Source organism: Pecten maximus, chromosome 1 (assembly GCF_902652985.1).
Source record: "Pecten maximus chromosome 1, xPecMax1.1, whole genome shotgun sequence".
In the NCBI taxonomy this organism is placed as follows: domain Eukaryota; kingdom Metazoa; phylum Mollusca; class Bivalvia; order Pectinida; family Pectinidae; genus Pecten; species Pecten maximus.
Genome location: NC_047015.1, coordinates 38144515 through 38158580, shown reverse-complemented (window position 1 = coordinate 38158580; position 14066 = coordinate 38144515). Strand labels below are relative to the sequence as shown.

The following is a 14066-nucleotide window of genomic DNA, read 5'->3' as shown; positions in this document are numbered from 1 at the left end:
AGTTTAATTAGGGAATGAGGACACACCTGAGGGATTTTTGTCTTCCAGAGTACAGGTAAATATTTAGATTGTATACTGCACAGCATGCCTTTAGTGAACTCTAGTATTTTGGGGAGATGGACATGGCCAGCCTCAGGACAGGTGTTGACAATGAGACACACCTGTTGATTCATGTATATCTCAAAGGTAATAAAGGTGTGGCCAATGTCCTTATGGTTTGGATGGAGTGGGGGAGCCCAGGTGATCACCATGACAATATTTTTTTTCTGTAGACCCAGAAGTACAGGTACATACAGGTATATACTCTACATATATTCTGAATGGACCCCCTTTGAGTTTATTAGGAGATGCCCCATGACTAGGTGTAAATGTTTTTATCAGAGGTGTGATCAATGCCCCAAAGGTTGGGGGGGGGGGTGTGTATATATATCGGTCATAATGGGGAAAAAAATATATAACATTTTGATTTTATTAATTTCCTACACAATACAATAAAATATATACCACAGTATTTAATGTTTTGCTATGTGCAAAAGATATCATAGCTATTATATTCCAACACACTCATTCCTCGATCAATCCCTGCAATTCTGTATCAAATATCTGTTTTGAAACACTAAATAATTTACAAAAAGTATAATATTTAATTTAATTTACATTAGACTGATTTATGTTTTTTTCAATTAGTTTCAATTAATGCATTTCTTTCAATAATGGCTTTATTATTCATGAGATCAATATTAACAGAAGTCACGGTTATACTATATAAAATTCTACAGATTATAGCTATCAAATCACTAATCTAATCATAAATATGATATTAAAGTTGAATTGATTATAATTAATGGATAGTTTAAATTATATACACCTTCCAGTTAAAAATAAAATAGACGATAGTATACCAGCCATCTTTTTCTCTTGTTTTTTTTTTACTAATTTTCACTGGGCAATAACTAAATATTCACAATGAATTACACAACAAATTTGACTAAACGCGATACAGTAACTATCGAGCAAGAATTATTTGAAAACCATTTTGAAATTGGTCAATAAATAAAAAAGGAGTTAAACTGAAACCATGTAGCACTGTCCTTAACACCAGCCATTCACAGTATAACCATAATTTGTTTTGTTTACTTATTTTCACTGGGCAATTACTAAATATTCACAATGAATTACACAACAAATTTGACTAAACGCGATACAGTAACTATCGAGCAAGAATTATTTGAAAACCATTTTGAAATTGGTCAATAAATAAAAAAGGAGTTAAACTGAAACCATGTAGCACTGTCCTTAACACCAGCCATTCACAGTATAACCATAATTTGTTTTGTTTACTTATTTTCACTGGGCAATTACTAAATATTCACAATGAATTACACAACAAATTTGACTAAACGCGATACAGTAACTATCGAGCAAGAATTATTTGAAAACCATTTTGAAATTGGTCAATAAATAAAAAAGGAGTTAAACTGAAACCATGTAGCACTGTCCTTAACACCAGACATAAGCGGCCCGACATAAGCTAACCAGCGCGGTAATCGCCGTGAAAAGAAGTTAAACGGTCACATGTGCAGTCTTCCGAACATAAAATACGACGGAATACGTTTGAAACAACAATTTACATAAACAAAACTTGCACTTACGTTTGATTCCCGTGATTTGTTATCGGACAATAGTCTTCTATGAGCTGTGATAAAGCTGACCGTGTTTCAGGCGTACTTTCAATATGGCGTCTAAACATTAGGAGCAGCAATGCACTCTGGGATAAATCACCCGAACTTCCGCTCGGCGGTGACGTTTGGTAAGCCAATGAGCTTGTTGCGAATCCCTAGTATATAGGTCTCTGAATCAGGGAAGTAATCAATACATTGATTAACCATACATTTGTCAGTTTTTTATGATTTCAAAATGTTTAATTCAAAATATTTTAATGTAAACCTTTAACATTCTTCACGAAGAAATAATATTCAGAGAAAAACACACGAAAGTCATTTAACAGGTGCGAGTTTACGAAAACAAAGTATCCTGTCACAGCGCCACCTATCGGTGATACCGAAATTATATGCACGGAAGTGAAGTCAATGCAATGGCGATGGAGGAGTCGAATGAAGAAAACATGATGATTCCGAGGATTACTTATGATTTAAGATGACAAGTGTATCTCTTTTACATATATCTTAACTAGGTATGCTTTAATCTTCAACCAATAGGGTGCATAACCTGTCATAGGTCAACAGCTATGCAATCTGTAACGGTTGTAAAAACTCGGCCGATCCAGTCTCGGTTGCAGACGTCGATTCCTATAAGTTTTAAGTTGTTAGCCTACTAGAATCCTATACTGTTGTATTATTTTTGTGTCGTTTATACAATTGCCATGCTTTTCTAGTTGATCAGTCTTCAGATGAAGTGATCGAAATATCTTGATAATATCAACACAGTGTACGAAGGCCTGCTTTGACATATTATTAATTAGCAGTATAGGTGTGAATGGATTGTCCCACAGCCTTCTGGTGAGATATTCATACCATTGTTACACATAAACGGTGTATGTAACAATGTATATTTTTTCTTGTGTGTACAAGTTCTGTCTATTTTAGAAGACATGATCGAGACCAACACTTGGCACTTTGCTTTCTTTCTTTTCTATTTCCTATAGATGTTCTTTCATTATGCACTTTGTTTTTGTTTCTGCTGATGAGTTTGTAGACCACATTTTCTGTACATGGCCCAGGATGCTACAGGGAAACTAAACCATTTATTTTTCATTTGAATAACACAGTAGAAAACGTTTTCTTGCAAGGTAATTCAACAGCTTAAAGTGGAGCACTCGACAACATTTCTATAAATAAATCTATGAGAGCTGTACTAGATGTATTGGTTGGGTGCAACACAGTGCTGTCAAATGATATCATTGCATGTTGTTGAATTGAGCTGTATCTTGATCATACTATACTTAAGTATTGCACCAGTGCCACTACCATTCCATTAGGTGCCGTTATATTCAGTAAAATAACATCGCATTTACATACATGTGTGTTTTATTTGTTTATAAAATGAAAAATTAGATATCATAGTCTTTCTCATGAAATAGCACTTGTCAAACTCCTGAAAAACCACACATTCAAGCTGCCCATGTTCTGCATTGTCTAGGTGATTAACCCTGGTTTGATAGGTTTACATGAAATGATCTACTGTTATGTTAGATAACAATTAAATAAGTTTATTATGGGAAAATGTACTGAAATTTCCTTCCCACATGACCAATTTTCTTCCCTAATATAGCCCCATCCCAAACTAGTGAACAAAAATCTCTTGATTGAGACCTATGATGACAAAATATGTTACTTTAGGTTCGACTCTCTACCTGCATGTTACAGAATAAACTTGGTGTGTTTCGCTAATGTGATCCCATATCTAGTATTAAAACTAATGATCTCCATGGTTCATTTGAAGGCACTGTTGATGTGATCAGTTGTATATTGAGTGGGAATAACCTTCTATACTATTTGAAATAAATGTTATTGTGTTAAATCTATTATAAAATAAATAATAGATAATAGTATCTCTGGCAGCTGCCTGTAGTGATAGGACAAGTGATTGCAGATTATCCATAGTCTCTATGCATCCATTATCAGTTATAATCAGATAGACTTACAGATGGAGTTAACTGATTATGTAATTGGCTGACTATGTGTAAAACATTCCTAGAAAATGAATATATTAGATCTGTTGCAGTAGTGTTTGATGTTTTGCTCAACCCCAAAACTCATTGCTTGTTACCAAGAATTCAAACATGAATGAAAATTGTCAACAACTGGTGTCTTTTTCATGTACATGTACATTATTACACTTTGTAGGACATATATAATATAACATGCTATATCATATACTGCCTATTATTTGCTATTACATTTTGTAGGACATATATAATATAACATGCTATATCATATACTGCCTATTATTTAATTTTCTGCCAGTGGTTGTTTTTAACAATTGCTGTACCTTGCCAATGTAACTTGGTTTGATAATATACGTTTTATATGTTGTATGGCATTAAGATGTATCTGCAAAAAATTATCAAAATAAATCAGTGTCTGCTTGCTAGATCACTTATAAATGCTGTTAGTCTTTCATCTTTTATTCCAGATAACCTACCAGACATCCAAGATGTCGTCATTCATAAAGAGATTTGTTAACACCAAGGGGCCTGCAGAGCCATCTCAGAAAGCCCAAGACAATAGTCTAGCTCTAGCACATTTGAAAAAGCTCTTTGGTGATTTCAAATATCCCCCTAAAAAAACCACACACATACAGGAGGAACAGGAGTCCAAGCTCTACAGTATGATTCCACTATTTTGCAAGGCAAGTGATAAAGGGGAAATAATATACATGCAATCCAATGTCTGTACAGTCAAACCTGTCTATAAAGGTCACCAAAAGGACAGATCAAAAATGTCCTTAATAAACAAGTGTCCTGTATATAGAGGTGTCCCTTACAAGAGGTTTAATTGTATACACATTGGAATACAGAAAAGTAGGATGGGTGGCCATGATATTTAAGTCTGTAGATCATCGGATCACCCAGTGAAGGTCCACTGTGTATGTTTCAACCCCTATCCAGGGCTGTTAATGTTTCTTAGGAAGTTGATCATAGACTGTCCTGTGTTATTGTAGGTAAGTTTGTGGCCAAGACACTTTACCCCATTTGCTCTTGCCAATGAACAGCATACAACATGTCTCTTTATGATCATAACTATTCAGTGAGGTAGTAACACCACATACAGAAGTAAAATAACATTAGCTGTTCACAGAGCAATTTGCCTATCATATATAATCTGGCCAATTCTGAGCCTATAATTGTTACGAGGCTGATTTAAAATAAAAAATCAAAGAGCACATTGAAATTCCATTTTTAAGTGAGATACATGTATATGTTTTCTCAAATTTCTATTATTTCCATGTTTCAGGTTTTTGGAGAGGTTCAGTCATGTGAAATGACTGAAAAATTTGCAGATATCCTACAGTTTTGCAGTCATCTTTCAAAACTCATGGTTACAGAAATACGAAGAAGGGCTTCCAACCAGTCAACAGGTGTGTTGTTTTGTTTGAGATATGTTGACATTTTAATTCATTTGAGATGTAACACAGCATTTGATTGCCAAAGAAAATAATTTGCCACATTATAATCCGGATCTACTATTGTAAATTCTAAAACATAATAGAACTATCTCCTAATCATTTCATAGGCTCTTTTTTTGTGACATTTGAGTACCGGTAAATAGAATTTTATTGAAACAGCATTGACAATTTTGAAATTAATACAATTTGAATATTAAATCAAGTCCATGTTTAAAAACTAATCAATTGTGTTTCTATCTAATAGAGGCAGCAAGCTGTGCAATAGTCAAGTTTCTGGAGATAGAATCCACTGAGGAAACCAGCAATGGCTGGATGTTGTTGAGTGCATTAAACTTGTTGTCCAGTGGAAGTCAGGCACTCATTGACTGTATGACGGCAGCCTCTCTCCCTTCCACCCTTGTCAAGTGTCTCTACCTATTCTTTGATCTGCCAGATGTCATAGATGGTGATTCACTAGATCAGGGAAGCCAATTCACAGCAAAAGAAAGGCGAATTCTTTTACAGAAAGTTTTTGTTCAGGTGATTTTTAAGTTATCTAAGTAACAGACATAGTTTTTTTCCCATCTTGGAATAATACCCATTGATCAAGGTACTGCTTTGGTTCCAAAAAATTTTCCCAGAGTTTATAAGGCTTCCGTTACAGTACTGTTTCAATATTTCAGATAATAAAACGGGATTGAAAGAAAATCACTTTGAATAATCTGACATTTTAACTGGCTAAAACAATGGATAATTTCTCAAGACCCTGGTGAGATTGTATATGTACAATTATCAATCCCTGACCACCAGTTTTCTATCAGACTAAGAAATATGTTTTATTTCTCTAGATCTTGGTGAGGTTGTGCAATCACCAATCCCCAGCCGAGGAGCTGGCTAGAAAGGATGACCTTAGTCTGTTGTTCAGTGCAATAACAAGTTGGTGCCCAGCACACAACGCTCTATGGAGAAAATCTGCTGGAGAGGTGCTCGTCACTCTGTCCAGGCATGGGCTTACCACAAATGTGGTGAAGTACATTCACGGTAAACTGAGTTACAGATTTGTTTGACAAACCAATTTTACATCTGTCATCATCATTAACAAAAATAACTTTTTCAATCATTGCTTTCAATGAAGTTTTTCTGTTGGTATCCATAAATGAAAGTTCACATGTTGCAGGAAGTTAAATCAAAATATTGTATTAGTTTTACAACAATTATGAAACAAGCTAATCAATTTAAGTTTATAGCTATAAGAGAGAGAAAATCTGTTTACACATGAAAAGAACCTGCCTGGTCAGACAGGTCAACTCGTAGCCTTACACATCTCTACTAGTTGGAGAATTGTTGTGAATTGACATGTCAAAGAATAAGCATTCAGCTGCAAAAACACAATGCAAGTAAAGTTTTGTAGGATATTGTGTTAAAATTTACTAGTATATTCCTTTCCGTAGAAATAACATCAATTCAGATGAATTGTTAAGTTTCATTATTTTTTTTCAGAAAAAGGTTGTGTTAGACACTGTATAGAGAACATGCAGCGTATCCAAGAGTTATCTCCTCTTGAACTTGTGGAAATGTTTGTCACCGTCTTCTGTTTCCTAAAAGACTCGAGTGAAGTGTCGCAGATTCTGTTAGATGATTTCCGTTCGTGCCAAGGCTATATATACTTGTCTGAATTCCTCCTAAGGTAAGCATAAATATACCTCGACAAATATTTATAATTTCAAATGAATTTAGATCTTTGATTAGTATGAATTAAATTTACAATTAATTTTATACAAGTCTGGAAAAGGAATACTTTCCAAACTAGGAAGTGCTTCCACCATGGAAATTTCAAAATAAACTTTAGTGTAAAAATCTGCTTCTAAATAGCTCATGTGTATTATGTGTAGGTTGGAACAAGACAAGAATGAGGAGGCTCAACAGGCCTTAAGAAATCTGGTGTTACTAGTGGGCTCTCTCACCACCTGTGGCTTTGCAGAAATCAAACCCAGCTATGGTAGTTCTGGGGCCCTGTTCCAGATACCAGGCTTCTCTGTTCCACAACCTACAGGCAAAGGTAATTAGCCAGATCTGAATATCTTCTGTACGTCAGTCAAGTTAACTTAAAATATGGTGTGGAAATTTGTTTATGTCTAGTATTCAAACTTTTAACATGAGTATATAAAATATTATATTGTCAAATGGTTAAATTTGCTGGTGTAAGGAAATTGAAATTTAGCATGTCTTGCGATTAAATAATCTAAATTATAAAATCTTGTTTTTATTGTACCTATGCTGAGTTATCAAAAGCTTAATTTTGTTGTACTTTTCCTGGGCTATTTAAACACTGTTGTACAATTCTGGACTATTTGTTCCCTTAGTCTAGTACTAGTTGGACCCGTGGATGAAAATAAAAGATTTAAGTGCTTGCTTTTAATGTTATAAAAATAAAATAAAAGTATTACCATAATATGCTTCAGTGTTCTTATCGTATTTAAATAGACAAGTGTGCTGACAATATATCATATCTCTACTGATCTTTAACTGGAGCTGGTGGATGAGCAAAAGATCGGAGATATTATCAGTGTCTTCACAGACATGAGTCATCAATTTAAAATTATATATAAAATTACTTAATTTAAAAAAATTTAGAATACCACACATTTCAATTTAAAATACATTGTATAACAAAATAAAAAGTACACAAAACAGTATCAATCCTTATTATTTTATATTTTTAATGGTGCATATTTTTGTGGCTATGCCATCTAACACAGTGATAGAGGTGCAGGGTCTCCTTCATTTCCTTGTTTAACTTTCCTTGTTTATTTTGTTATGTGGCTACAGAAATACATGTGAATGCAAGTCCAAGTTGCAGTTGAGTTTCCTTATTTTTTCCACCTGCTCATTATCATGATAATTGATTATATTTAGTACACTGTCTGCGTTATCCATTAGTGTGATTCTTCCGTATCATGTCGGACATGTCTACTAAATCTTAAAACAAATCCAAATGTTTTTATCAAAATCAGGAAACAGCAACCCTTGAGATACACTGATATGTGTGGAATCTTGTGGATAACTGCAGATTGTGTCACTAATATAAGCAGCTAGACTTGTACAATATATCTCTCATAAATATCATTGCAAGGGTATTCGGCCATGGCACGTATTAATACTGCTTTTCATAATAAGAGGTTATACATAAATACTTTCTGGTACATAAAGTAGATATTTACCAAGAGGCACTTTAGGTTGACAAGTTTGTAGTCATGCGACTTCAACACCATCATTAGTCTGTATACAGCCTATAATATGCATGTACTTCAACCTCTGTTCAAATTCATGTCATTTTGATTAGTTGGTGAAGGTCACAATAGATACATACAACATGTAATATTTTCATTATGTAATATTTTCATATTTTCTTCTAGCATATGTTTTGAAGAAAAAAACAGCTTTCGCTCACCTAGAAAATATTTACTTATAGATTTAAACTTAGTAGTAATATTGTATATACTTTATATAGGGACCCAGTGATTTATTTTATAAATTCCACACTCGGATATATACATGCACATGTATGTCAGTGGTATCTTTTACAAAGATATTTTAAATGACATCTGGAATCATTACCATATATTGAAAATGTATATATGCAAACTTAACTCATCTTAACATTTTTAAAGATGCTGGTAGCTGTGAAAACAAATGTGATAAAAAAATCATTAGGACAAGTTGGAATACAGGATAATACTAATAAGTCAAAGTTACTAACATGCACTGAGGGATAGGGATTACTGGACCAAGGGAAATAACCCCATAACTTCTTATAAATTCTAGATTTAATAAGATAATTGATCCATTGCAATTAATATCAATTACAATTATTTGCAATTATAATAGTATTTTTTACTCATTATGTTATATATATATATATATATACCTTATCTAATATCTTTTTATGTATCAATAGAAAGCTAGTTAACTTTACTATTTAATATGATTTCATTATAATTTCCAATTAAAAAGGCTTCCTTGGATAGTATTGAATTATAGATTAACTATTACTTCAATGCATTAATCTTAATATGGCATATCTAAGTGTATATCTGTTTCTTGTATTAATATATGTCTGTCTTCAGTTAATCAGTAAATTACATTTTTACCAAACAAAATTGAAAAAAATTGTGTTGTGATGTCATTTTATGCTATGGGTAACTCAACACTAATCAGTAATGGGAACCAAGGATAAACAGGGTAATTTCAAGAAAGTATTTCTTTTTGTTTTATATTATAAAATTAGTTATCCACTACTTTAATATTTTCTGTTAAACCTGGGAAAACACATTATTGATTTTGTTGTGCAGGTGTGAGTGTACGAAATATCCAGGCATTCCAGGTATTACAGTCTGTGTTCATCAAGGTGAGTATACTGGCCTGATTATACATAAACTAGAGGCTACAAACAGCTTCTGACAGTTGTTTGATTATATGTACACTAGTGGCTACAAATAGCTTCTGATACCGCGTACCATACTTAATAATTGTGCTGGATGTAGGTAATTATTGGGTATGGTAGGCATGCCTAAGCATTGAAATATCAACCACTCAATGAAAAAATGATTAAATGATTATTTTCAAAATTATTGTAGATCTTTATAATAGGCACAAGCATGCTATATTTTAACAAGAGAATCCCAATCAAAAACATGTGATTGAACTTAAATGATATTTGATTTCAGGCAACAACAAGTCCTTTGTGCCTGATCGTCCTAGATGTCATCAACAGCATCTACCACCAGGACAACGCCAACTATTTCATTCTGGAACCGCAGCACACACTCTCACAGTTTGCTGAGAAAATCCATCTAAAACCTGTCGATGTTCAGGTACATAATTTATATAGAGTGTACCCAATTAAAGATTGTACAGCAAAACAATGTGAATGTTTTCAAACAGCGAACAAATCATGATACACAGAATAATTTTTTTTTCTGCTTTGCATGGCGATAAAGCTGACATTGTTTTGACATATCAGTACATGTAAGGGAACTTTTAAGGAAGTTATCTATAAATATCATCAGGTTTGATCCTGTTATGTTCTTAAAAATGTTTCCATGGCTATAACACTCCTCATATTTATTTACCTGTTAGTCTTTTAAACAATAAAGATCTCCTTGTTATGATAGAAAGTTTCTAGAGAAATGTTGTTTGAATTACTGATATTCACAGAAGTTTCTGTATATTTATGGGAAAAATTCTTTGAATGTTGACAATAATGAAAGTTTCTATGCTTTGCAGGAAAAATTCTTTGAATTGCTTGAGTTTGTGGTTTTTGATCTGAACTTCGTGCCATGTAAGGAGTTAATATCTGGCAGTATTCTTATCAAAGGCAACCAGTAAGTACCGTAAACTTCACCACCTAAATGTTTTGCTTCAGTGACATTGGTTCAAATTCCTGTATCAGTTTGATGGTCTTTACTGTTACTTCAGGTACCATGCACCATGAAACTGGACACATAGATTCATCTATAGAAGTAATATACTGTTACAGGAATCGAAAGTTTAATTTCTCCTGCAATTTTTTAAAGGAAAAAGTAGGGTATTCATTCTTAATGAAGTTGACCGAACACCAGTCTTAAAATAAACTTATATAAAAAGTGTCTTTTGTGTATAAATCAGGGACAAGTATGTTTTACATACAATTTCGGGATGTCTTCTTAGATGAAGGCATTCAAATGCAGATGTAGAGAACTTTTCAATTTCTTTTGAGAATATGAAATGTCGTTTTGCTAAAAGGTATATCAAATCAGATGAATCATGTTTAAATGATTACATTTCTCTGTCTTCTGAGGGTATGAACAACCTTTGAATAGGTGGATCAGGTGATATGTTTTGGTGATTACAGTTCCGTACGATGCAGTATCCTGTGTATGAAGACATTACAGCGAGTGCTCCAGCACCATGCTGTCTATCGTGAGGTGTTTAGGGAAGTGGGGATGTTAGAGGTAATGGTTACCTGTCTCCATAGGTACGCAGCTCTCCTCAAGGATCCAGAGGATGATGAAGGTAAGGTCATACTCAGGTATCACAATACATCACCTGTCTTCACAGGTACGCAGCTCTCCTCAAGGATCCAGAGGATGATGAAGGTAAGGTCATATTCAGGTATCACAATACATCATTCACCTGTCTTCACAGGTACGCAGCTCTCCTCAAGGATCCGGAGGGTGATGAAGGTAAGGTCATATTCAGGTATCACAATACTTCACCTGTCTACAAAGGTAGTCCACTCTCCTCAAGGATCCGGAGGATGATGAAGGTAAGGTCATATTCAGGTATCACAATACTTCACCTATCTACACAGGTAATCAGTCTCCTGAAGTATACAGGTAATACAATACATCCTTTGTACAGGTGACACAATACGTCACCTGTCTCCAGGTCATGTTATATATCATTTTATCGATTTTATGTATCTGTATTTTAAAAACATAGTGATGAAAATATTCAATAACTTTTGCTTCCTTCCATGCCAATATAACCTCTAATAATCTCCTGTAGCCTATGAGAAGATGGACCCTGAGCAACAGCAACTAGGTTTCCTTGTGATGGACTGCCTCACACTCCTGCTTAGTTCCAACAACAGCAATGCAGGTATGTCTGCCAAAAAACTGACAAACACCATATAGCTGGCTTAGGCATTTGGTACCAACTTATCAGCACATGTATACTTGCTATGATATTGAGAGCAATCATGTATATGTTAGTATAATAATGCAGGTATGCCTTAAACCTGTGTTCTGAAATATTTATAATTATCAAATATGAAGTACAAGTCCCATAGCAGACATACATATAGTGAACACTGGTACTGGGGACCAATAATGACATGAGAAGAACGGCAATCATAGAAAACACATTTATGTTCTGTCTAAAATGGCTTTTCCACAATTTCACCAAGTAGTTCAAGATAAACCCTCTTTGATAAAATTATCGTTGCATAATGTTGTACTTTATTTATAGCGGTATTCAGGGAGTGTGGAGGGGCAAGATGTGCGCACAACATGGTAGCCTTTCCTCAGTGTCGCCATCAAGTGCTTGGCATCATTCAACAACTCGTGCTGTCCCCTGGTGGTGATGATGATATGGGCACTTTACTTTGTCTGATGCACACTGCACCAGTCTTGGCTCTTGAGCTCAAAACACATATTCTGAAGGTAAATATGAACAATAATTCATCTAGCAATTATTAAAGAGTCAAATTAATTCTACTGAAGGAAACTCAAATGTGTGATTCCTATAAGTAAGTTTATTATCTATTTTGTAGAGAAAGAATATGACTATATTTCCATGTCCTTTATTGTTTTCAGTCCCTGCTACATGTGTTGAGGGAAAGTCACCGGACAAGGACTGTGTTTAGGAAGGTTGGAGGATTTGTGTATGTTATGTCAGTGTTGGTATCCATGGAGGGGTGTCTAGCAGATCCACCTAAAATGCCTTGGGGCACAGGTTTGTAGATATGTTTGGGTCAATTAAAGATACAGAAATTTGTTTTCTGTCATCAAGATTCAATATGACACTATTAGATTTGTCTAAAACTACTCCATAACTTCATTATAGGACAGCTTAGAAACAGAGGGTTACCCTTCATGCCGACAGAACATTGATTATAGGTGGTGAGGCAAAACTTAGTTATGGGTGGAATCATGTAGGCGGTAAACTGGTAACTAAAAAAACTAAAGTCTTCTCTGTCCATTTTGACTTTTACATACAGAAGTCCAACATGGCTGAGAAGCATGAATATTTCCTTTTTACCGAAATTCCTTGCTTCACAAAACTATTTATAAAACTTCTATCCCTTCTATCCACAGTTTCTCGCTATGAAGTTCTGGGCATGCTGCGGACTGTTTTCAGCACCCTTACAGTTGCCATGAGATATGAACCTGCAAATGCTAAATTCTTTGATACGGAGGTAACATAAAGTTAAAGTTATAAAATCATCATCTGTTCCTTTTGTTCACAAATATTGATCTTTTGTGTAAATTTTCTCTTGAAATATAAATCATTGATGGTCTGTTGCATCAGGTTCTTATGAAATATGAACCATTGATGTTTTATAATATTAATAATGAAACATCATTCTGTTATGTAAAATTCCAAATTTTTTTGTTTTGATACAAAGTGTAAAAAGAGTTTGAGGAAAGAAAATGTGTTTTTTAAGTATATTAACACAAGAAGAAATGTTGTTGATACTGTCCTGTGTTGTTGACTAATATATTCTTTGGTTGCAGGTGCGTTATGACAGCCTTACAGAAGCTGTACGCTTACTTGGGTGTTTTTCTGGGACCATTGATATACAGCAAGCTATGGACTTTATCATAGAAGATGAGGAGACAATTACAGCCGTGTTTGAGGAGTTCTTTGTCCACACAAAGGAGAGCAAGTAAGGATATCGTATTTCAACTTTCTAGTTTACAGTGTCGTCGTGAACATTTCACTTTAAAGTTTTTCATTTAGATCCGTTTCTCAAAAAGTGTAAGTCCAACTTTGACCAAACCTGGTATATAGTTCTATCACATAGTGGACATCTCGACACAGCCTTTATTTATAGAACATCATTCAGAATTTATGGTCCAGGTCCAGGTATGCCTGGAATCGGGACTTTAAAAGTTTTGTGTTTAGCTTAGTTTCTCATACAGTATCAACCTGGAATATAGTTGCATTGTAGTATGGACATCTCAACACACTCTACAGATAACATTAATTTTACTATTTTGCTGCGTTTTTGGGTCAGAAACCTTATATTTTGAGAAACTGATGTACAAACTTAAATTATCGCTTCTCCCATTGATTTACAAATTTGTTTATTTTCAAAATAGAATGAATTCTATAATGAATCTGATGTATTCAGAGGGAGTGATTTTTGAGGGTAAAATGACATATTTAGGTTG

The 14066-nt window shown here is 34.2% G+C and overlaps 1 protein-coding gene across 1 annotated transcript in view; it reads left to right on the top strand.

The window, feature by feature from the left end:
- The first annotated feature begins 4982 nt into the window (after positions 1–4982).
- The window catches only part of LOC117332779 (WD repeat and FYVE domain-containing protein 3-like), a 60091-nt gene continuing 51007 nt past the window's right edge, over positions 4983–14066 (top strand). Inside the window, exons 1-14 of the mRNA XM_033891814.1 lie at positions 4983–5100; positions 5393–5667; positions 5976–6168; positions 6628–6814; positions 7020–7186; positions 9480–9535; positions 9855–10001; positions 10414–10511; positions 11021–11181; positions 11677–11769; positions 12139–12332; positions 12486–12624; positions 12987–13087; positions 13407–13558. Coding sequence (XP_033747705.1) covers positions 5004–5100; positions 5393–5667; positions 5976–6168; positions 6628–6814; positions 7020–7186; positions 9480–9535; positions 9855–10001; positions 10414–10511; positions 11021–11181; positions 11677–11769; positions 12139–12332; positions 12486–12624; positions 12987–13087; positions 13407–13558 — 2060 coding nt within the window. The 5' untranslated portion in view covers positions 4983–5003. The remainder of the gene's footprint in view (positions 5101–5392; positions 5668–5975; positions 6169–6627; positions 6815–7019; positions 7187–9479; positions 9536–9854; positions 10002–10413; positions 10512–11020; positions 11182–11676; positions 11770–12138; positions 12333–12485; positions 12625–12986; positions 13088–13406; positions 13559–14066) is intronic.